At 38.2% G+C, this 24718-nt stretch overlaps 1 protein-coding gene across 6 annotated transcripts in view; it reads left to right on the top strand.

Annotated features, from left to right (window-relative positions):
• Positions 1–21061, top strand: part of SPATA7 (spermatogenesis associated 7) — a 35322-nt gene extending 14261 nt beyond the window's left edge. For all 6 annotated transcript variants that reach the window (XM_086894212.1, XM_086894213.1, XM_086894215.1 and 3 more), the window contains 8 exons: positions 6080–6213; positions 12408–12880; positions 13897–13963; positions 14420–14490; positions 15309–15362; positions 16648–16725; positions 18085–18142; positions 18496–21061. In XM_086894212.1, coding sequence (XP_086750338.1) covers positions 6080–6213; positions 12408–12880; positions 13897–13963; positions 14420–14490; positions 15309–15362; positions 16648–16725; positions 18085–18142; positions 18496–18987 — 1427 coding nt within the window. In that variant the 3' untranslated portion in view covers positions 18988–21061. The remainder of the gene's footprint in view (positions 1–6079; positions 6214–12407; positions 12881–13896; positions 13964–14419; positions 14491–15308; positions 15363–16647; positions 16726–18084; positions 18143–18495) is intronic.
• Positions 21062–24718: the final 3657 nt, after the last annotated feature.

Here is a 24718-nt window from a genome sequence, read left to right on the forward strand (position 1 = left end):
TTCACAGAATCATCCTAGCCTTTTTTTTCTGTTAAATCTTGTCCTTAAGTGTGCATTTCTGAAAATTAAAGTTATAAGCAACTAATATAAGCTCTTTAAATTCAGATACTCAGGTAATTCTTATTTCTGTGTTATGTCTTTGGAAAGGTGTTCTAATATATTTATCAAGTCCGAAATTTGGTGAGCAGGAAAACTTATAGGTAAAAAAATCTTCATGAATCTTTACTTTTAAATGTGATGGTCTTACTTCTTTTTTCTCAGAAGTTATTTACTGTAAAGTTTCTTCTATAATAAAAAGTCTTGGGTTTTTTTGAGCGATAATTAATTTTAGATATCCACATCAAAAATACATTTTTCACAACTTGTAGTTTGAAAAGACTTTAGATCATTTAGTCTGACATCATGAGTTAAGCAGACCAAAAGTTCAATCCAGTTGTGCTAATGTGGAACTTAACAGCCATATTGGATGTGGTAAATAAATCACAAAAACAAGAAAAGCCTGTAGTCTTGACTTGTAAAGGTCAAGAAATAGAGAAAACATAATTTCCTTTTGTGGATGTTTCAGTAGTTATTCATCATTATTACTGAAAATGTGTCCCTTATTTTTAATCTAATTTACCCAGCTTTACCATCTGTCTACTTGTTCTTATACAATTGTCCACCATTACTCAGGATTACAAAATAGCAATAGCATACCAGAGAACAAGAATAAAATTATGAATTCCACTTATTTTCAGCATTATCTCAGTACAGTGTGTCTAAATTGTCCTTGAGGGCTGCCCCAGTGGTACCTTAAAAAAAAAATCACAGTCCAAGGCCACCTAGAAGCCCAATGGTCATCTCTCTAGGGTGCACAAATGGGGTTTTACCCGGGCAGGCTTAGCTGTTTCCTTCAGGGCTAGTGCAGCATTCCACAGGTTCTGTGCAGTCACTGCTGGTAGGCTGCTGTGTTCTTCATATGGCTGACTGAAGTATATAAGAGACATCTGCTGGATGAGGACCCCATAGGAGCATCAGGGCTGGATGGATTTGGGATAATCCAGTGCTTCTAGCCTCTTCTGAAATGCCTTTGAAGGATTCATATCTCACTGTTAGGCGTTTTAGCAATGACCAAATTTTGCCATTAGTAGCTTTGCCAAGTAGTATCAGATTTCTGAGGTACATACCCTTATATAGTCATTACTTTGATACAAGCAAGGCTTTATCTAGCCCTTAGTAAATACTTTGTCACCCTTTTTTATGGTGATTCCTCCCTTATTTGATGAAACAGTGCCACTGATACCAGATGTGAAGATGGGTTGCAAAATCATCTCTTTGAGTTACGAAAATTTAAATTTCTGGGTGAATTCATCAAATGCATTCATCAAATGCAAAATGAGATCTCACCCAGGTTCTTAAATCATGGTGTATTGGAAATTCATGTAAAGCTAGGAAACTGATAGTAAAAATTCCTTGAGACAGAAGAGCTTACAGAAGTAATACCGCCAACTGATATGCTGGACAGTTTAGTTATGGCCACTAGGTATTTCAAGCTCAGCCAAGATGATGTTTGTATGATTTATCTTAGAAATTTTAAAGGGAAATAGTAACTCAAACCATGTTACTGCAAAAATAGCTTATATAAAAACACGGTAGAGAAATTGGGTGTTGGATAATTCCTTTAAGATACATTGTTCTGCAAGCTGAACTAAATTTAAATCCAACTTTATATTTCATTGTCTGCCATCGATTATTCACATCAAAAATGAAATAACCTGAAGTTTGACTGCCAACTGTTTTGTGATGTGACATGATAAATTTAGCAATTGGAAATTCAGAGCAAAGGACAACCACTGGCATTCCAGATCACACTGTCCTTCTAAGTGCAGAGCTTTCAAGCTGACCAGGGCTGTGATACATATGATTAGTTTGTTTCTTCCAGATTTATGACATCTGTTTTATAACTCTAAGTATGTCTTGAAATGCTGCTGCAGTCTAGACTTACAGAAAAAATAATTAAGCCTATAGAGGGAGTATTCTAAAAGGGAAATAAGGTGATGTGATCACTGCTTTGAAGTGTGGCGTACTCTGCGAAGAGTATTTGCCTAGGCAAAAGTGACAGATTGATCAGTGTTTTATAGGTTTCTCTTTATGAGGAGTGCTACAGTTTAACATCTGAAATTCATAGTCTTGTGCTTCCTTTCACTGACAACAAAATTAAGAAAATGGATTCATGGAGTTGATTCAATAAGTTATGGAATCAAGGTTCACAGACTGAATTTATTTGATCTACAGAATCACTAATTTGTTTATATTCTAGTACGTTTTCTTTACTATGAATCTGTGGGGTTTTGAGCATAGTAATTAATGAGGTACAGTTAATCTCTAAAGGTATAATAAAATTTTCAAAGGGACTCATTATTTGCATCTTCAGACTATTATTTTATTCCTAAACATTTTGTTTTCCCCTTTTTTAAAAGATGAAAAGTAATCCAGTGGTTTCATTTTATTTTTTTAATTTATTTGTCACAAGATACTTACAGTTATGGACTTCCCCCATATTCAACTCTACCTATGTGATGTGTTCCTGGAGCCAATGTTCAAATAAAAGCTACTTGCAGTGAAACTGTTTCAAGTATCTGTTAACAAATGCAGTTTATATTTACTTCCCACTAGTCTATGGCAGTTTGCCAGGGGCACTTCTTTAAAATTTAGTTTATGAACCTCACTGAAAGCTAAAGAAGCTTTGTATCTGTAATGGATTTGAAGCACAAGAGTGAACAATGTTTTCAGTCAAAAGCTAAATCTCCCTTCTGAAATTCAATGTCTCTTGAATGCTGGTCTCTTTCTTTCTGTGTTTAATACATTCACACTGCAACACAAGTGGTTATGTATGACAGCCTTAAGTATCTTCAGCTCCTCTCATTGTAATATTGTAATTAGTGCCCCAAAGTTGCAGGCAAGTTTTCTATCTGGCTGAAGTCAAAGTATAAGACTGGATTCTCCATTCCTTGCATGCGTAAAGGACATGTGAACTAAGGAGAGGCTGGGCAACGTGCCTGTTTCCACGTTTGTCTGTGTTACTTGCTGACTGCCTAGAGCTGTCCTAACTTACCTCCAGCTGTCTGTTTACATCTACATTAACTCTTTCTAAGAAGGATTTCTCTATCTTTTACTTTGCTGGTTTCAAAATTCCTAGCTTCTACCACAGATCTAGCCTGAAAATTCCTGATTTGGCAATAAGATGTGTATGTTACTGGAGTTTTGACATTCTGTTCTGCATTTCTGTGCTGTCTTTCAGTACATGAGTGACGATGGCTTTTGGAGCACACTTAATGGATTAGCTGAGCTAAGCTCACTCTATGATAGGTGTGAGGCAAAGACTCCACATTTCCCATGCAGGTGATGGTAGTCCCAGTGGGTTGCTCTGATATCTCAAGATAGCCTTAGCTAGAATACTTACTGTTCTTTTGTTCCTTTTTCTTGGGCATGAGCCATGCTTCGGGTGAAAAGTCATAGCACAAAGTCCTGGAGGAGGTTTTTTTAACAGCTTTGAATGCCAGTAGTAAAGGCATTCATGTATGTCAAATTTCAGAGTTTCTCCTATAAAGAGCAGAGTAAGGATAACGTGGGAATTCTGTTTTGCAGTAATATTCACACTGCTTTGCGCTTTGCCCCAACACTCCAGTTAAGCCGTGGTGCGCGGGTAGAACATGCAGTGAGGTGTTAAAGCTTGTGTTGTCTTTGACAAACCCACTTTTCACCCAAGCACCTGAGTATGAGGAATTTGCTGTTTCAGACACCTACTCACCCTTACCCATACTTCTGTATGATTTGCATTTTTGCTCTGTAGGGCTCTCATTCACACATTGTTTCTCTAGATATGTGTTCAATCAGCCATCACTTTTACCTGAGCAGTAGGCAAGATATGAGTTTTTATAGCTTCCATGCATGTGCACACACAGACATGCTATATTGGCCCAGAATAAGTAATTATTTGTCTCAAACATGTAAAATATCTAACCTGTAGCTAATTTTTGAGTACTTCTCAGTAACTCTCTGTAACAAACACAATTAGAAATAACAGTAATTTAGAACAGATGCAATAACTCAGTATAGAAGAAAAACATTCAGTTTTAATTATTTAATGGTACAGTATATTTTATCATTGTGTTACAATGTATATTTTTAATTCAGAGTTGTATAATGTAGCATTTGTTAACTTCAGCTAATATTTTTTCAGTAATTTAAGCAGTCTCATATTGGAAGTGCTCTAATAGCATATGATGGATAAGTCAGCAGCCATAAAAGAAATGACTCTGTATTTTACATATCAATTGTAAGAATTAAAAGATGAAGAGGTATTTTCCTGAGCAATGAGAGCAAAGATTTCACATCTGAAAGATTAAATTCTATCTTAAAAGGGGACTAAAATGTTTAATGCAATGAATACACTTACTTAAGTATTTCCTGGAGATTAACTTGTATGTAGGGTACATGTACACAGATGAATGCATTTTAAAGGTTGCTTAAATGTCCTCAGATTGCTATAGGTCTCAGCTGTGTAGAAGAATGTACCACACCAATCCCTGAAGTTTTTTACATTTCCATGCATTAAATATAGTAGTGCATGTGCTGATTGGGGTCTCCCAGAGTATGATATAAATATATTATGAAACCAGAGAAGAAATCCTCAAAGGCCTTTGTGTATCTCTATCAAATAAATGATTCATACACTTGGATATGTGTTAAGTGAATGAGAATATTTTCATTTGGTATACAGACTTCAAAAGTGTGTTATTTTTTCCCTATTTGGAAATGAAATTACTAACTGTTTCCATCAGTCTCATTTGGATTTTTCAACTTTGTGAACTTTGAGTATTGTGTCGTCTTCTGGGCCCTTACTTCAAGGAAGATATCGAGGTGCTGGAGTGTATCCAGACAAGGGCAACAAGGCTGGTGAGGGGTCTGGAGCTCAAGTTCTCTGAGGAGTGTCTGGGGGAGCTGGGGTTGTTTAGCCTGGATAAAAGGAGGCTCAGGGGAAACCTTATCACTCTCTACAACTGCCTGAAAGGAGGGTGTAGCCAGGTGATGGTCATCCTCTTCCACCAGGCCACCAGCGACAGGACAAGAGGACAAAGTCTTAAGCTGTGCCAGGGGAGATTTAGGTTGGACATCATGAAGAATTTCTCCATGGAAAAGGTTATCAAGCATAGGAATGGCCTGGCCAGAAAGGTGGTGGAGTCACCACCTCTGGAAGTGTTTAAGAAACAGCTCAATATGGCACTTCATGCTGTGATTTAGTTGGTGAGGTGGTGATTGATCAAAGGTTGGACTTGCTCTTGAAGGTTTTTTCCAACCTAAATGATTTTGTGTTTCATCTGTGAAACATGGCTGCTCACAGTATGCAGCAATTTTGGTCTGTATTATGTAAGATTCAGGTGAATGATGGCAAACTCATGCACAGAAAATTTACCCATCTTTTGGGCTTCTTTATCTGAAGACATAGATATCTGACTCAACTTCTCACACTGCAGATGAGGTCTTGAACTGCAGACTAGTGTGGACTGATAAAAATCCTCCACTCCTGATCTGAAAGTAGCCCTCTTTTTGTGTTCTTGACAAAAACTTGTTTGTTCTGCCCTGGATTTCTCTATTTAGGAAACTCCATATTGTAGGCATGGATTTTTTTACATGTCAGATTTGCTAACAATAAACACAGGGTTTATTCTGAAATACTGGATGAAAGTACAGTCAAAGGAGTTCTAGCTGTAAAAAAACTGATAGAGAGTTTGTAACTTTTTGAGCAAAATGCTTTGTTAGCAATACTGATCTTGGAAGTCCTGTATGCTGGTGTTTGTTGTGAGGTAAGAAAATTTCAGGAAAGTTAAGACATAACTTCAGCTACCAGCGTATTCTATTAATAATTTTTCTTCCAAGAATAGACACACATTTTATAACTGCTGTGTGTTGGTAGTGAAATTTATCTCAATAGTCTGACTTTGCTGAGCAGTTGGAAACTACTATAATGTTTGCAAATCACTTAGGGAAGCAAAGAATATTTCAGTTTGGATGTGACCAACTTTGTCTCTTCCCTAAGTTGCTGACCAGCAAAGAAGAGAGAAACTGAGAAAGAGGATGGGCAAGTGTGAACAGAAAATGTGTATGTGTGAAGCTGCCTCTCAGTCCTGTTCAAAAGACAATGGAAGATCACTGCCATCCTCTTTTAAAAAGGTATGTATTTTAGTTCTGTTCAGTAGATACTATCATATACTGGCCCCCAGAGTAACAGCTGATCACTGCTGTGCAGCAGTGAGGGAATCTTTGAAGTAGCAGAAAGTAGATAGGGGTCTTCCTGGCATGTGCCCAACACTGAATGCATGTCTTGACCTTCTGACAGAGATGTTAGTTATCTGGATGAGGAGTGCTTGCAAATACAAGCTCTAATTACCCTTGAATTCTCTTGCCTTCACCTCAGCTGAAATTCCAGTCCTCTGTCACTCCAGAGCTTTGTACCATTTCCTAAAGCAGAACTCTGTTACCTCTACCCATCCAAGCAGAAGAATCAGGAATCTCACATTTTTTTCTTAATGAAAAGTCCTAGTTGGTAATACATTTTTTATCTACCAGTATACTAAATCATTCAGTTGCATTTCTTGAAAGCGGAAGTAGTGCTTAGACCAAAACACACCATTCTGTATACATATGTATTTTGCTTATATGCATAGGTTCACTTTGTTTGGCTAGCATTTCATCAAGATATGTGGTGTGTATTTCTAACTAATAAATGTGTAAATAATCCAAAAAATTACATTCTTGTTCATCGCTGTAAATGAGCAATTGCAGCTTAAAACAGAGTAATGATTTAACTCTGTGATTCTAACAGCATAAGCTTCATACATTGTTTAAATATCTGTAAAGCTAAAGGACATTTCCAAGTAGTACAGCGAACACCGTCAGTTTCTGTGTGACTGATTTTTGTAGCAGGCAGTCTGAGTGACCTTATTGCAGTGCAGAGAAATAGTGCTTTGAAATTCAATACATGGCTCTCAGTTATGGTTGAAAGCACAGGCATGAAGAAGAAAAGGGAGGAAATGTGATATTTAAAATCTAAATTTTATTTCTGACTAATACCATTTTTGTCCTTCCATGTTATTTTTTTGCAAATTTGGGGCAGGCAAAGTTCTTTAAATTGTTTTATTGCAAAACCAAGTAACATGAGTCTTTAATCACTGCATGAACTCCCAGTTTTAAAAGAAAAGGATGCACTGGAACAAAGTGTGGCTTTTTTCCTTTGCTTTTCAAAATAAGATTTTCTAAAATTCTACCTGAATTGAGCTGGCCATGAGTAAGGTTTCTGGTTTGAACAGCACTTGGTATTTCATATCTTATGATGATTCAAGCAATCCTGTTAAGCAATTGTCTGCTAATGAATTTTTTAAAACTAATTAATCCATGCCAAAAGTCAGTTGAAGGAGGACTGCTTCATAGGAGGTTAAATTTTCTCTTTTAATGGTTTGATGTATGCTAATGCCTGACATTTCAAGATCCCTTTCAGCCTGTTTTTTGAGATTTCTTTTTTTCTGAAGAATGAAAATTGTGGCCATCTGCTTGTGCATATGAAATACAGATTGGGAAACACCATTAACTGCTTCTACTCTCTTGTTAATTTTGAATGCAACACACGTGTGGCTGTATGAAATGCCTACTCAAATGCTTTATATTTAAATATTTATTATGCTTTTATGATACCAGCAGTCTGAACATGTATTGTGCTTAAATTAGTTCTGTCATAATGGGAGATGTCAGTGACTAAACAAGGCAGAAGAACCTTCTGAGCATCAAAGAAAGCTGTTTTCATTAGGAATGTTCAGGTTTCCTTTTGGGCTTCATAGTGCCAATCACCTCTTGTGCTGGTTGTTTGAATTAATGCACACTCAGTAATAACCCTTATTAATAACATCACAGATGAAAGGAGGAACCTACCACATTATAGAATTGGTACCCACACACACACACATGCACAAAATGAAAGAGTGTACCGGGAACATAGTTTTGAAAAATAGTGATACCAGGCTAGAAACTGAATATATTCATAGAAGGTCCAATTTGTTCACATATTTGTATGAAGTTTCTCTAAAGGCAGATTGTCACTTCCTATAGGAGACCTTTGCTCTGTCCAGACAGCAGTGAGCAGGCGCTCAGCTGACTTACAGCAATATTTAAATGGATTTCTCAAGTTAAAAGAATCATACACTCATTTATTGCAAATTTGCAGCTTCTGTATCTTGACAGTGCAGTTCATAAAGCATCTTTTTGATCTCATTTTGTGATGGTAGATGAATTATTTTACTGGAAGACCTTTTCATACAAAAACAAGTTAATTTCAAGATTAAATTAATCTTACTGTAGTTTCAGCAACCCCAGTGAGAGCTGCCTTGGACCTTTTATGTGAAAAACTTTAGCAACCTTTCTTTTCAAAGTTTGTTTTTTATGAGGCAGCTGATACTTTAGTGGCTTTTGAGCTGGGAAACTTAACTTGTAGAAAGAGAAGGTAACTTATAGAGAAGTCTGGATTCTCTCTCTGTGTTTTGCCCATCAGATGACAGCAGTATGCTTTGATCTCTTTTTACTGAATTTTGTCTTCCACAGAGTCCATGAAAATTTATTTCAATTCAATTCTGAGGTCATCTCTCTACATGCTTGCTGCAAAGTACTGTTCAGATTACCCCAATTTGTGACCAAAAAAATTGAAGCATAAGTGCATACTTTATGAAACTTCTTAAAGGAGTTGCTGAAATGTATCAAGTAGATTTGTATCTTTCAAAACAGATTATCTTTGGTTGAATCAACAGAATAGATGTAAGCAAGATATAAGTCAAGATTTTTTACTCCAAATTACATTAGTTATAGTTCTTGATAGTTCTAATAGCTGAAGCTCAGATATTATAATGGAATTTTTTTTAAAAGAATAGAACTAAATATATTTTAGTAAGTATGCTATTTGTAGGCATGTTTTTGTCTTTTGTTGGTTTGTTTCCTACTTAAACATCTGATGTTTTTATAGACAACAGACTAAAACAGAAAGTGAGCATACTTGCTTACAGTTTACTTGCAACACAGGATAATTTTCTGAAAGTTCAAAAGAGACAAACTGCAGACAGCATTCTCTGACACTCCTTAGAGTCCTTTGAAGTGACATAGTTCCTTGTTCATGATATTATTTCTTTGTCTACTTGGAGTGCACTTCTCCCTGTTCGAGTAGTAAAGTTTTGCCTCAGGATAAGGGCTTTGAAAGACATTCTTTTCTCAGCATTTGAATGAGTACATCTCACAGCTGACACGGATGCAGCTTTGGGTTGCAATTCTCCCTAGTCACTAGCGAGCTACTTGGTCTGTTCCACTGAGGAAATATTTCAGAAGGAGAACATAACTGCCCTTTATATACGGACTGCTTAAATTTAGGATATTGCCATGTCAACCTTGTGCCTTTGTCTTGTTTTCCTCAACTGCTTCTGAGGAACAGAACATGTCATTTTCATGAGGTATAGATAAATTGGCTAATAGAACTTCGTATCTTTTCTTAATAATTATTTTGCATTATGCAGGGAACCAGTCCTCATATGCTCACAAATGCTTCTACAATCCAATTTATATTGCAGCTCAATGAACTGATTTAGTCACTGAGAGTAAAGCATTTATAAGAATTAAGCTCTTTATAATATACACTGAAGGGTGTGGAATTAGCTTTTATCTACATAGGTGGATGCTGAAATTTTCCAGTCTTATCTGTTTTCTATAGTGCTGAGCTACCACTGCAGCTACTTTATATGCAAACAATCACACTGGTAAGCCTCATTGTTCTGCTTGCTAACACAGGCATTTGTTTGGCATTTTAACGGCATGTTATCAGTTCAGCATTTAATTATGCTGTAGTAGTAAAATACAATTGACTCACATGAGACACCGTCAAGAAGAGCTTATTTTGCCTCAGCTAACTAAAAAAAAAACACCTCTTTGCATTAGGCACCAGCAACTCTGGATATTTTGGGGTACTGCAAGAGTTCAGATAGGTCTTACTGATGTGAGAGAAAACTGTTGTGAAGGAAATATATGGTATGACAGCAGTGTGATCTGTGACTTGATTCTCATGAAAAAATACCTGCATTTTTTATATTCCTCTAAATAGCATTTACTGCATGCTACAAAATGTATATTCATCATAATTGAACTTTAATTTAAAGTATTTTTTGAAAGGAAAAGGAATAAAATAGTGTAGATACTAACCAATAACAGTATCAGTGTTATGAGAAAATGGAGAATTTATACAGTAAGAGTCTATTGCTTAGAATTTTTAAGAACACTTTTTTTAGGGTTGAATGGTAGAATAGAAAATCTGTGTATTTTACAAGCCATACTACCAATTATATAGGTTAATATACTACACTGTATCCTACTGGTTTACTAGTAATATATTACTATCTTGTACTATCTATTTGTAGGTTAGAATGTCATGAATTTTCAATAAATGTATAAAGATTTCCAGTTTTAGTCATTGGGTTTTTTTTGTCTCCATGCCCATCCAGTAGAAGACTTCAGAAGTCTCAGGACAAATATTGATTATCTTACAGAATCCCCACAGGCACTTCCTTTTAGAGATGTTTTTGTGACTTTTGTTGGCATTCAGTCTGTTGTCACTGCCTGGTGAGGAAAATCACACATCCAGCCTTCAATTCACATTTTAATCAGCTGATTCTTTTCAAAAAATGTTCTTGAGGATTTTCTCGAGGTTTCAGTGTTATTCTTTCAAAGTAGTTTCCAGATAGCTTAATTGTGAGCTCAGGATAGGCTGCTTGGTGAATCTGGTGAATCTTCTCAACTGCCATTATGGTTGTATGTCATAAATAAATGCAGGTCACAGCGTATGTGTAAGTCATACCAAACTGCATCCACTCTTTCTCAGGCTTCTTCCTGTATCTTCATACAGGGCACATGTAACTTCAGTTAATGTAATGCTTCTGCTTAATAGTTTCTACTTGTTTGATAGAAGTATAATAGAGGTGAATGAAACACATACAGAAATCATCTTCCTTTTCTTCCTTTGTACTGGTGTCTCCTTATCTTCCTATTCTTTGTTCAGGTGGTGGAGGTATATGGACAAGTTAATTTCTGTGTTAGCCTATCTGAACTAAACTTTAAGTTTGTTCAAAACCTCAAATGGCCTTAGAAACTGAATTTGCTTCTTTGGAAACACCTCTACTTTATACATTCTGTTAAAATCTTGCAGCACTTTGTTGCTGATGATGTGGACCTATATGAACTGCTCTAGTGTTAGGAAAGTATGATAGTAATTTTAGAAAGTTAGCTGTTGGTTTTGGATTAGGTTTTCTCAGTTCTTATAATTCAGCTGTTATTTTGCCCTGCTGATTGCATGGTACAGCAGTGAGATTTTCCAGAATAACACTATCCTCACTCGTCTCCCTCACTGTTGCACTGTAAGCACTGTCTCTGGGAGCTGTGGTGCTAGGCAGTTTGAATACACACAGTGGAAGTCATCTCTTCTGCATTATACAGTTGTTACATGTATGGATGCAATAAATTGGTTTATACAAAATTTTGTTTGCTGATAGGCTTCTGGTTTAATCTTCCAGTTCTGCAGTATGCCTTGCCCATGGAGATTGTAACATGTCATACATAATTTCACCGATTGACAGAATATTCAGTGGGTAGCTACATCCTAGGTAGGAAAATAACATTCAACAGCTGTTTTTGTAAGGTGTTTCAGACACATCATAAAGCAAATTTACGAGTATGCATACCCTGTCCAGGTATTTATACTTTGATACTGCAAATTTTTCAAAACTGTGACTGAAATAAAATTTTTACTCAATTGTTCTTTCTAATTTAACAAAACAAACAAACAAACGACCAAGAGAACAAAAACCTCCACATTAAAATGCTACTTGAATTTATTTGTGTTTCTGTCTTACTTGTCTTTGCCACAGTGTTATAATAAAATTCAGGAGTAATCTTGAATTTTTAAGTGTGGGATAATTACGGGTCATGTTTACCTTAGTTTGCCCAGGTGGTTTGAACAGACCATATCCAGATAATTTGCCTCAGTGCAATGATTTCTTGACTTCTAAAAATTTATTGATTAAACTCTTGGTTTGATGTAGCCATCAATATTCTGGAACAGCACCGGTGTTCTGGTACTGAAGCAAACTGTTTGCTTATTACTCTCTTATTTCCAATGACTAGGTTTTAAAATCTCTTAGCACTGAGACTGGTGTGAAACCAGTTTGATTTTACAAAAATAGAAAGTTTTTACATAGAAAATACCTCCAAGTTGGTAACAGTAGTAGCTGGGAGTACCATCATAAGCAAAGCAGGTAACTTGGAATGCTGTTGTTTTATCTTTTTTCTAGACTTTCATGGAAGTAGAAGACAATCTCTTCCCCTGTTCTGGGCAGGCACAGTGCCTATCAAAAGCAACATCTCCTTGTGCCGGGCATTGCTTGGTTCACTGCAGTCCCATAAAAATCACCAGGAAATGTTCTCGGAATACAACCAGGGCACCTTACTCAAACTCAAGTATCTGTGTGTCAAGGCCACCAGTTAAACACACTGTACTGTCACGCAGTCGCTCCACCGAGAGTTTGGTGAGCACCGGCTGTTCCCACAAGTGTCGAGGGCACCACCACAGAGTGAGGAGCGGGGATATCCTAGAGACACACTCTGAATACTTTACCAGGAGCCAGAAACCGTTTACTCCACGCACCTTAATATCAGATGCTAAACCTTTCCTGTCAGACTACAGGTTTTACACTCCTGCTCAAAGGAGGAGGAAAAATCACCACAAGCTGCGTGTGGAAGCTCAAACACAGACTGATATGATCAGGTACAGAGATTGAAACTTTTTTTTGAAACTCTGGAATTTAGATGTTGTCATAATGCCTTCATAAAAACAAGATGTTTTGCTCTCACTGCATTTGTATAAAACCAGAATAATTATTCTGATGTTATTCTAGATCTGCCTTAGCAAAAGCTAGGACAGAATGTGATTTTACTTTTTTCACTGGTGCATTTTGCTGTTTTCTTTCTGGAACAACTGATTTAATCTATACAAAGTGGATATGAAGTGCCACTAAATTCAAACAGTGGAATCTCACATGTGCTGGTGATAATCATTCCCTCTCTCTCCCTATGCTCTCTGATGTATATGTTCTGTTTTGTGAAGAATTAACCAATATAAGCATGCAAGTAGTTCCACACTATTGCCCCTGTAGTCTCATACTTTCCAGTCTGTTAATTAATACATCATGCAAATATCCTTTTTTAACTCTTGAATGCAGCTCTTTATTGTTTTTTTTGTCACTTGAATTTAAATATCTTCAGATATACCTCATATAAAATATTTTAAACAAAATTAATGTCCTTCTCTTGCATTGAACTTCTTAGCAAATTGAACAGCTCTGATTTAGTTTGTTTCTACTGATACTGCCTTGTAAAGAGAAATATTTTCCCTTTTGTGTCCTCCACACCTGTCCAACTCCAGTTTTGTCATAGAATAAATTGGGGATTTCCTAAGACTGGAGTTATGATAGCTTTGGCTCTGTATTGTAACTGCTGATTTTCTGGCTCTGGGTCATCTATTTTCCTGATGTACTTTTAATTTTAGGATAATCTCCATTCTTAAGTCTGAACAATCATGTTGAATATTTTATTATCCCCTGCTAATGTGCAGCTGAAGAATCAATTTGAATCACCTGTGTATCTGGCAGAAATTTTCTGAACTGTTCAGTACTACATTCTGTTCAGGCCAGTGAGACATTTCCACAGTGGCACTGGTATTCTCTTTCTGCATATTTTGAAAGCAGTCTACTTGGGAATCTAATACCTCTCTAAATTTTGTAGCTTTCCAGCTGCAGACAAAACGTGTGTGAGAAAAGTTACGAGTAAACAGCAGAAGATCACATCAAAGGTAATAATGCATCTATCTATCAGTCATCTGGGTACTCTTCCCATACCTGCCACCACCAATGTGGGGTAATTCACTTCATCACTGACACAGCAGTGAACAGCTGATCCAGGTGTTCTTCTCTCTATCGCCATGACATGAATTAGTTCCACAGAGGAAAGAGAATTTCAAAACATTGTGTATAAACTATAAGAAAAAACACTGAGGCACATGAAGAGATCTCAAATTTATTTTTTTAAATTGTTTCTATAAGTGCAATATCAGATGTCTGCTAAGGTCACAGATAATTGACTTTCCTGCAGAAGAAGGTATCCCTTTTGTCTATTTACTCAGAGTTTCTCAGAAAATACATGGAATTTCTAGGGCTGCTTAATCACAGAGAGTTATTAGATTCATTTTAATGGTAGTATTTACTGTGTATTTGCACTGATTAAATAAAGATTTTTATTTCTGTTGTAGGCTGAAGATAAAAGACATACTTTGGATGAGCATGGGAGAGGAGTAGGTTGCTGTCAAGCCTCCATCCTAAGGTGCCTGATTTACAGGAGAGAATATTTGAAATGTTACTTTCTATACAGCTGATCTTAGGCCATGAGTCTTCACTGGCATTTCTCTTTATAAGTCTTCTTCTCACAGGACTTTTGTTGGGTTTTTAATATCAGTGGCCTTTCTCAATTTCAAAATTCATTATTTTCTTGTGATAAGTTCCACTGGGAAGCCTGTTAAGGAAGACAGCTCTGAAATATATGAGTATTTTCATAAGAATTGAGTCAGAATTGAGACACATTAATACAGGTGTTAGTTCTGTACATCTGAGCTCACAGACTATACAGTACTGTGACTAAACACTGCATTGCAGAGCATTTCCCACATCTTTTTCTGGACACTTAATGCTGGGATTGCTACAACACAAGAGCAGTGTTGGAAATCAGGCCAGAACCCAAGGGCTCCGAGCTGATTCTCCTGATTGCTGACCGAAGTGTCATGCATGACTCGCTGATTTGCTCTCTGGCCTTTTCATATAAAGGCATTTTTGTCTGAGGAAAAAAAAATGTACTGTGAGTTCAAAAAGCATACTTATGGATAACTGGAATTGAACAGCATCTGAAGTAGTACCAAGGTCTTCTGAGCACTGCATCACGTGAGGTGGTGAAATACTCTTGAACCACAGTCTTTTAAGTTTCAGTGCCAGCAGGGGATTTTGCTAATGGAGCGGAGTTTAGGGGTGTTATGGTGGGTGTTTATGCAAAAGGAAATCATATAATGGCACCCCATGACTCCAGAAGAAATGTACATGCAAGGTAGTTAGAATGTTGTTCTTTTTCTTGACCTCTCATTTTCTGATTAGGGAGACAGCATGCTGTCCTCATAAGTCTTCACTAAAGAGGACTGTCGATACTGAGTAAGTACACTTAAACCATTTTTCTGCTCATTATAACATCAAACTAGAAAGCTTTCCTCAAAACTGATGAACTTGAAATATACAATACTTTAAAAAAATTAAGTGAATCTGAAAACAAAGAAAATTCATTATAACTTCAGAAGATTGTATAGTGCCTATAGTTTGTTTCCATTTGTTTTTAGATCTGTAATTTCTGAAGCAAATATTGGCAAATGAAACACCAAATTGAAAGGCAATCTTACCACAATTCTGCACCGAAATTAGATGAAAATTAGAAGAGTTTTGACTTATATTCAGAAACACTACTAATGCTTCACCAAGTGGCCTTGCAAAAGTCATGTAATTCTTTGTGCTTCAAGACAGGCTTGTGCTTGCCTAACTTTAGGCTTATAATAGAGGTCTCAAATACCAGCTTTAGGTAACTTTCTTGACTATAGAGGGAACCAAAGTAGAATATTTAGGCACGATAACAATTTTTATGTAATTAAAATCATGCATGATGTATTCCATTTTTTATTTTCTGTTTATTAATACTGAAGAATGACTCAATAGAGTTTGACTGGATGCTTTGGGAGACTTAGAAAGATGCTATGAATAAAGAAAGAGCACTGAAATATTTTCTTTTGGGGATTTTCTTTCCTGTTGTCTTTAAAGCAGAACTCCAGATTTTTTGAGAGTATCTGATTTAAGATAATTGGCATCAACAGCTCTTTCAGAGGAATTAAAATAGAGATAAGAGGTGAAAGTCACCTCTCACACTAACAAGATTTTGTATATCAAGGAGATATGTTAAAATGAGTGGATTCTGACAAATAAGCAATTTAATCATTCTCAGCTTACATTTAGGACCAGAAATTTTCAGCTGCAGTCATATTCTCTAGAAGCTCCTTTGGAAGCTTTTACCCAGAGCATCAAACTGCAATTGTACACTTTCTTCCCAATTAGCTCCCCTTTCTTGGGTTTTGAACGCTTGCCAAGATTCACTGATTCCCTCACTTGGGATCTCTGTGCTAATTTATACCACAACAGAAAGTTAGCATGAAGACAAAGCACCATGACTGCCTTTCTAACAGTCTCAGATTTTGCAGTTTTTTTATTATTATCCAGATTGAACAAAAGGCTTAGTTTGTCATGATAGCCTTACCTTTTATTAAAAAAACCTGCTGATACAAGAACTATGAAATCTTAATGGTTTTTCCTGTGAAGGTGATTAAACTGACTAAAATATGTCATACGTGTTTCTGTGGTAAAGCATTTAACATTGGGGTTTCTATTCTCCCTGCAGAGAAGAGGAGCTTTTATATTTAACTTTCATTGAAGATGTAACAAATGAAATTCTTAGACTTGGCGTGTTTTCTAACAGGTAGGTTACAGTTGTTTTCAATTTTGTAATACTATATCAGAAATCCATAAGTAAGGGAAGTAATGATTAGTAATAATTTCTTCATATGCACAAACACACAGTTAGCCTTGCTTTTGTTTTGTTTCCTATATTTTTTTGCTTTATGTAAGAAAGGGGAGCTAGGAAATACCCTTAGGTCATCGACTTTGATCTGCTGCTATGTACCATGAGATAAAAGCTTCTGTTAAAAACTGACCTGGAACCCTAGGTGGAATAATATTAAGAACTCATTTTAGTGTGCAACATCTGTGAGTTACTAATCTTTTACACAACAGGTCCTTTATCCCCCTTTTGTCCTTCTTCCTGTTCCAGTATGAATTCAGTCTTCAACATGGGTTGCAAGGGTTACATTCGCTTTCAGATAAAGTTCACCAGCTGCTAAATCGGATTTTTTTCTCAATATGTATTGGTTATTTCTAATAAAGAACTCTCAATTTATGCAATAAAAATTGCAGTATTTCTATACGTATACAGAATATATATAGGAAATCTTAACCTATTTTTGAAATTCTGCATTCAAGGCAGTCTAATTTCATAGTACTCCGATCTTGCTCTGGACTGATAATGTTCCCAGCTGTTTTTTCCTGTTCTGTGCATTCTTACTTTTTTTTCTTCTAACGTCAAGGCTGTCAATGAGAATATTAAATACACCAAGTAAAAAAATCAATGTTCAAGAAATTTTGACAGCAGTCTCCCTCTGGCTCGTTTACAGTAGTTTTCTTTCATTTGAACTCTTCTTGCACTTTTTTTTTAAAATACTTTCTCATGTAAGCTAGGTTAAATTGACATTCTGGAATTATGTTCCGGTGACTCTTTACTTAAGTTGTCAGAGAACACTTTGTTTACAGAATTTTTTTTTCTCATTCAGCCTAAGAAATGGAAGAGAGCTCTCAGGACTGAGGACTTTTCTCTGGATTTTTTTACTGAGGCTGGATTTTATTCCTTCTCTTTATTTATTATTGTGTACAGCAGCCACTATGGTGCGTGCATTCGAGAGATTTTGGATACTTCAGCATGCCAGTAGAATCACCACTGGATTGTTGATTCCTCCCAGCACATAGGCCCAACAGATCAAACACACACATAGTTGTGCTACAAGTCACCCCACGATTGTCGTGTGCTGCCCAGAACCAGGTCTGCCTGCTGAGCATGTGTCCAGTGGGTTGCTGACTACAGGTAGCCCTCTTCGTGAGAGTGGAATTGAAACAGTCTTAGAGGTGCCATTAAGAGAGAAAAATAAAAACCTATAGTCGTTAGGTTATGTACATCTGGTAAAAGTTGTTTTTCCTCCTATGAAGTTATTTGATTTTTTATTTGTAGGGTCCTGGATGAACTGTTTGAGTGCTATATAGAAGAAAATAAGAACCGCCTCAATGAGGTATGTGCTGCCCTTATAATAGTCAATGCATATTACTTAGGTGACATTTCCAACGAGCATGGCAAATGCACTGGTGTGTTTGAGGGTAAAGGTAACCAGAATACTCAGTGGGGAGCCGCTCTCTCTCTCCATAAATGAGATTTGCTCACTCATGGATCATAGCAGATCAGGAATCACAGGTGCAGTGACAAAGAATGGACAACAGTCAATTCAGTTTGGTGACTGTTTAATTTAGTCACTTGATTGCAAGCAGCCTTCCTTTCCTTCTGTCAGAGTTAAGCCTTGAGTCTGAGCGGTGCTCAGGTGCCATGGGCTGGAGAAATGTGTCAGCCTTTTCTCCCTTCACCCCTTAGGGCAAAATGCGCCAGATGTTGGAAGTGCTGAAATCAGACCTCGGCTGTTGCCAGGACAGCGAGACAGAGCTGATGCATGCAGGCCAGGAAGCCTTGGACCCCCTGCATGTGCAGGAGTTTGATGTGCGAGAACAGCTCGAGGTTACCAGTAAAGGTCACAGGGTGAGGAAAGCTACAAAGAGTGAAGAATTCTGTGAGACCACGGAGATGTTAAAGGAACCAAACAAATGTGAATCAATGTCATGGAGCGAAAGGTCAAGGGAGACACTGATCAGAGAGGAGTTTTCAGAAGATACCACAGAAACTGCGGATGCTGGGACAGAGTCCGATTCCTGTGGTGTGGAATTTGAAGAACACCCAGGCACTTCACACACCTGTAAGGGAGCTTTAAACTTGATGGCTTGTGACTGTGATTCAGAAGTCAATAAGGAAATTGATGAACTTAAGGAAAACTTTACAGGGACCCTTCACATTTCACATAAGTATTCATAACAGTAACCAAAACATACCTGTTGAACGGGGATTGAGCTCCTTTTGTGGTGAATTGCCATTTGTCAACCAGGAGTAAATTGTTCGGCTTACTTTCAGTTATTTCTGTTTAAGTCCTACTAAGATCTCTCTAGCAGGATACTATTAATTGGGCATTAATCTCTGTGTAAATTAGACCTTAAAGGATAAAGGGTTGGTTATCAGTAGAATTTTGTATATTTTGCCTATAATTGTATTACTCAAACTTTAGAATATTAAAGTCAGATTTATATTTTTAGAGCTGTAACAGTAAGTTAGGAAATATTTCTTATTTTAAATAAATTAATTGATAGTGTAGTGTGATTGATATAGTCCTGCTATAAAGATCTGAGATTTTGTAGTTATAAGAATTCAGCAATTTAACATAATTTAACATAAATTTAATATCAGACAATGTCCTCTTCCAGAACGGACAAACAGTTCCACCATGTAGTGTACTACGTTACCACTCACAGAAGCCCACAAGTGAAAAATCAAATTATTTCACAAGAAAATCCAACTTTTAACAGATCTGTGTAGATTAATGACTGTAGTTTATTTTCAGTTCTTAACTAAATGAGACTGCTGAGTCAAATTTCTTGTATGAATGACAGCCATGGCATACCATTATGCATCAAGCTTTAGTTTTGGAAAAGGACTGAATTGCTTACTGTTATGATGACTAGGACTATCTAGAAGACGCATCAGGCACCTTGTACAGCAAATGAAAAAGAGGTGCTGTATTTTCTGGTTAAAGTTTAAATTGAAGTTAGCACATACATTGCACAAAATCAACCCAAATGTCACTCTGTTTAATCAGAATACAGCTATTACCTGACGTTCCCGTTGCTGAGCTCAACAGGTTCTGAGGAAATGCTGGCAAGTTACATTGTCTTGTGTAGGTGAGGAACTAGGAGAAGTCTTAGGAACCTGGATAAAGCTTGTCCTCTAAACTTCCCTAGGGTCAGTTTTTAACCTTCCTCCTCCAGGAAGCCCAAGTTGTACCAGTTCTTACGTAACTGCCAGCACCTGCCTCCCCTGTGCCTCGTGAGCATCGACCCAAGTCTGTGACTCCGTCGGCCAGAGGACCCATTGCAGCTTTGAGTAGCTCCTATAGACTGACCTCTGCTTCACTAAACTTTCAGAAAAAAAAGAAATGTCAAAAAATAGCTAGAGGAGACCAGTCAGAGAAAAACATGTGTGGCACAATCACAGCATTGCAGTGCAGAACACGATTCCCAAAGAAAGGAACAGGCACTTTCCTGGGTGCCTTGTCTGCAGTAATAAATTGCTCTTGTCAACAATGGCAGGAGACCAGAGTATTTCAGCCATGTCCATGTGGCTGGGCAGATGGGCACCAGCCTTTCATTTGCCACACTCAGCTGGGCTGCCTTGTAAATCTGGCCTGCAGCATGAGTGCTCTGCCTCACTGGAAAGCATGTGAGATAATGTGAGGAGTTCTTCATTCCCATCAGAGCCTGTCTTGTTGAAAAGGAGTGGCCACTGGGCTACGTCAGTACAGTACAGGGAGTGTTTGTCCTCAATCCCAAGTGGTCAGAGACCTTCTCCCAGCTTGAAGGAAATTCCCCCTCTATTCCTTGCCCCAGAGAGCTGAACAGAAGGGATGCCCTAGGAAACTTGTTTCTACTTTACGAAGAATTCTGATGCACAGGGACTGGTTCGAAAACTAAAGTGTGGTTAGATGTATCCAAGTATAGAGCCTCCTTGCTCCTCTGACAGAACTTCACCCACTCTTGGGGCCCTCCATTCCAAGTTCTCCATTCTTGGTCAATAATGGGAATTTAGTTGGCTCTTCTTCCTTACATGTCTCCACACTTGTGACTTGTACATCGTAAAAGATGTCATTCAGCAAACCTTGGCTTCTTGTCAACATGAGTCTGATTAAAGATGAATAAGAATTTCACCTTCATGTTCTGTAAATGAAAAAATATTGTAAGAAAACACCACAGCAGTGAACCTCACAGAAAGGCACAAGTAATGACATACCCATTTCTTGTAATGCAACACAAAAATAAATAAAAACAGTTCCTTGACCATATTTCTTGTTGATGAACTGTCTCAACATCAATGGCATTTTTTTCTGGGTAGATGCAACTTAAAAGAGGAAATAAATTGATTAAAACAGACAAAGAAAGCACCTGTCTGCCAAAACCGTAAGTGTGAACATTTATTGGATGCACAGTGAAATGTCTGGTGAAGAACCAGATAATCACACACCCCAGTGTCCAGCAACTGGAGCAGTCAGTCCAATCCTGAACTGGTTTCTTTCATTGTACAGGCACTCCCTATCAGATTGTGGGGAAAAAAACATTCTAGATAAATGTTACTTACATAAAATCAGTTTATCTGCAGATCCAAGAGCAAATTTGGATGCCTTGGAATTAAGACTTTCTCTCTTTTATTCACATATACTTTAAGGTGATGTTTAAAACCTAAATTGTTTAAAGACCTTAATATGCAAGCCTGACCCACATCACTGATAACATTAATCAACACTGGAGTTTGGGGATTTTTTCTGAGAGTTTTTGTTGGTTGGGTTTGAATTTTTTTTCTCTCATCACATTTTACTTTGTGTTATCCTCGAGTTCTGGCACAAGCAGTAGCAGAATAAGGCAGTCACACACCATTACAAATGCAAGTGCTTCCAATGTAACAAACTTAGGGGCGCTTGGCAGCGGGGGTCTGCAATGAAAAGACTTTCTTCTGCCCAGATTGATGTGGGCCATGAGTACATACATCATAACATCAATGTTTTCTTCAAAGAGACAAAAGGCTGCTAGTGTTACTTTGCTCTTAAAAAAATGGCCTCTTACCTTTAAAGCTACAGTTTTGTCATTACTGCTCTATTTTTCGAAGGTAGGATTCTGTTTATTCACAAAAAAAGCAAAGTAGGGCTTTGCTTAGGGCTGGCCAGAAGACAATGTTCAAGCCATCCTTTTATGCTTGATCCACCCAGTGTCTAAAGCTCCTACAGAGTTTTCACTTAGGTGTAGCTGCAGAATGACTTCACAATCTCGTTTCTCTGCATTTCCGTACACTTCATCATTTATATCTATGAAAGGGTGGTTGTAATAATGATGCAGCCCAACTGACAGCATTTCATGATTCAACTACAAATGGCTCCATCAGACAGTGGGGAAAAAGGGCTACTTCTTTCCTCAGCAATGTTTTGTGCAACATTTATGAGTAAGAGAACTCTAACATCAGCATAAATAAAAATTAAGCCCTGGAGTTTGATTTGTAGCCCCTAAGGCAGGCAGTTCCATTGTGGTAACCAATGAGACATTCCAGTAATGCCCTTCAGTGCATGACTGCTGTTCCTGTGTCTGCCTACCTGGGAGAGGCAGCAGCACCAGGCCACAGACTAGGATAAGTACAAATAGCAATGCAAAAGGAACCTTAAAGAGAATACAGTAAGAAAGGACTGGCAAAAGGGAAACTGTTACTGATTCCGTATTTTTTAAAACAGTGAGACCTTTTATTAGGTAGAGCACAGGTGCAGAGTAGAGATTTAGGTGCCACTTGTTAACATTGGCCTTCAAATGTATTTTAGAGCTCCCTTAATTTTTCCACCTTTGTATCATAGCACTTGTATTTGAGACCTAAAAATTTATGCAAAGGGGAAAAAAACCACAAAATCTGAACTCAAGTCTACTTCAGAAAGCCATGGGAAAGCCCAGTATCTCACTTCAGTTTTTGACCACCCAGGACCCAAGATACACAAGTGCTGAGCACTGCAGCTGTGTGATGTCTCCAAAGCCACCAACCTTTTTTCTCTGGCACTTCACCTGCTGTTCTCAAAGCTGACCCCTGGTATATACACAGATTACAAGGAAGAGAAGAGCAACCAGCGATTTTAACAAAAATAATTTCTCACTCTGAATACAAGCAGTCCTGTTTCCTTTAGTGAAATCTCCTTCATCCAGAAACAACCACTTTTAGTTTGTATTCCAGTAGTAAAGCAAGTGATATGCAAACAGGTGAGCAGTAGATTAGTGTGCCCCAGCCACTGCCCCAGCCCAGTCACAGCCAGTCAAGGGATGCAGTTTTAAAACCTGTAGCAGGTTGTGGGCCAGCAGAAGTTGAGCACGTCATGGGGATAAAGCATCACTGGGAATGGAAAAGAAGAATCAGCAGTTACCATTGGCAGTGACCAATTAACTGAACTGTAGAGCACCCATAGCTCATCTCCATTTCAGCCACCTTAAAGAAAGCCTAGGAGGACTCCAGGGTGTAGGGCAGTTGAGGAGTAGCAAAAAGAATTGTTAATTCAAGTGAAGGGTAGCAGAATTAAGGATGACATTTCTACTGTGCATGGGACTTTGTTCTCTGTAGAAAGTCTCCAGAGTAGCTGCATTCCTAATGGTGCCTTTTAGCTCACCCACTAAGCTAATTCTAGCTGGCAGCAGAGGGCAGGAGGTGTTCCTGACAGCCAGGTGACAAAACTTCACTTGCATTCATCTCTGAAACCACAACACTGGCCTGCAAAAAGCATAGGCTCTCAACCCAACACCACCCTTTGGGCTGGAGGAATGCCAGACATGCCCACAAGGCACCAACACAGGCAGCTGCTCTTGCAGATTCCAGGCTTCAGCACACACAGGTTCCCCTGCAATCCTTCCAGCCCTACAGCATGGGGGGGAATGAAATCAGACCTTGAGAAGGATAAGGAAAGGCTACATAAATGGAGTAGGGAGGCCTCTGAAACCTGAGAAACTCAAGCAGAGCCTCAGGCTGGCAGGCAACAGAGCTGTGCTGTCCCATTCTCGTAGAGCACAGGCAGCGTGATCTGTAGCACGAGGTGCTGAGCTCTCTGCAGTTATCCCAAGAATTCAGCAAGCCCATAGGACTCCCCTTACAGTATCTGTGTGAGGGCTGCAGCATACCTTACATCTCACAGCAGCCAGAGACTGGTTCCAGATGAGTAACACAACTATGAGGTGACCCCAGCTCTTCCCAGTATCCATTTCTCTCACTCATAAGTACACTCACATGCCAAAGAAGTGAAACAACGTGTTAAAGGCCATCAGCTCTCCTGTCAACCTGAGAATTCCTTGCAGGACCTCGGAGGTGTAGCCTCTCCAATCAGAAATTCAGCTCAGAGGCATTTGGCACCCTACTTTTCCCCAGTGTTTGACACAAGTGAAACAAGAGATGACAGAGAGCACAGCTTTGAAAGCTGGCTATGAGGCTTCCTGAAAGCTGGGCCCAACCATCAAAAATAACAGTGGACTGTAAGAGAAAGACAAAAGAGGTCCTGCAGCTTTCATCTCGGTTTTCCCCTCCCCAAACACAAGCTTCCATAATGGCTACTCCCATCCCACCCTGACAGTTTTTAGTCTTATACAGGGAGTTTCAGCCTAAACATCAGTCTTTAAAGGCACTTTCTATGGTTTTCCATGAGGTGTTTTCTCCATGGCTCCTCCTCACTATTTGAACATCTTAGAGTCTCTGTTCAATTCACTCTATGGTGCAATCAGACCTCCCCAAAGGATTCTTGGGCACATCCCCCCCAGCCAACTCCTTGTTCCTGCCTTTACCTGAGGAAGCAGCTGGCAGGTGAGAGCACAGCCCTGCTATAAAAGATCCATGGTGCAGTCTCAGGCATGCTCCAGTAACAAAGCTGAGGTGCAGGTGAGTGGTAGGATGGGCCAGCCTGTGGCCAAAGTTACCTTCCCAAATACCTGGAAATTCA

The sequence above is a fragment of the Cyanistes caeruleus genome, chromosome 6, assembly GCF_971803275.1.
Source record: "Cyanistes caeruleus chromosome 6, bCyaCae1.hap1.1, whole genome shotgun sequence".
NCBI lineage: Eukaryota > Metazoa > Chordata > Aves > Passeriformes > Paridae > Cyanistes > Cyanistes caeruleus.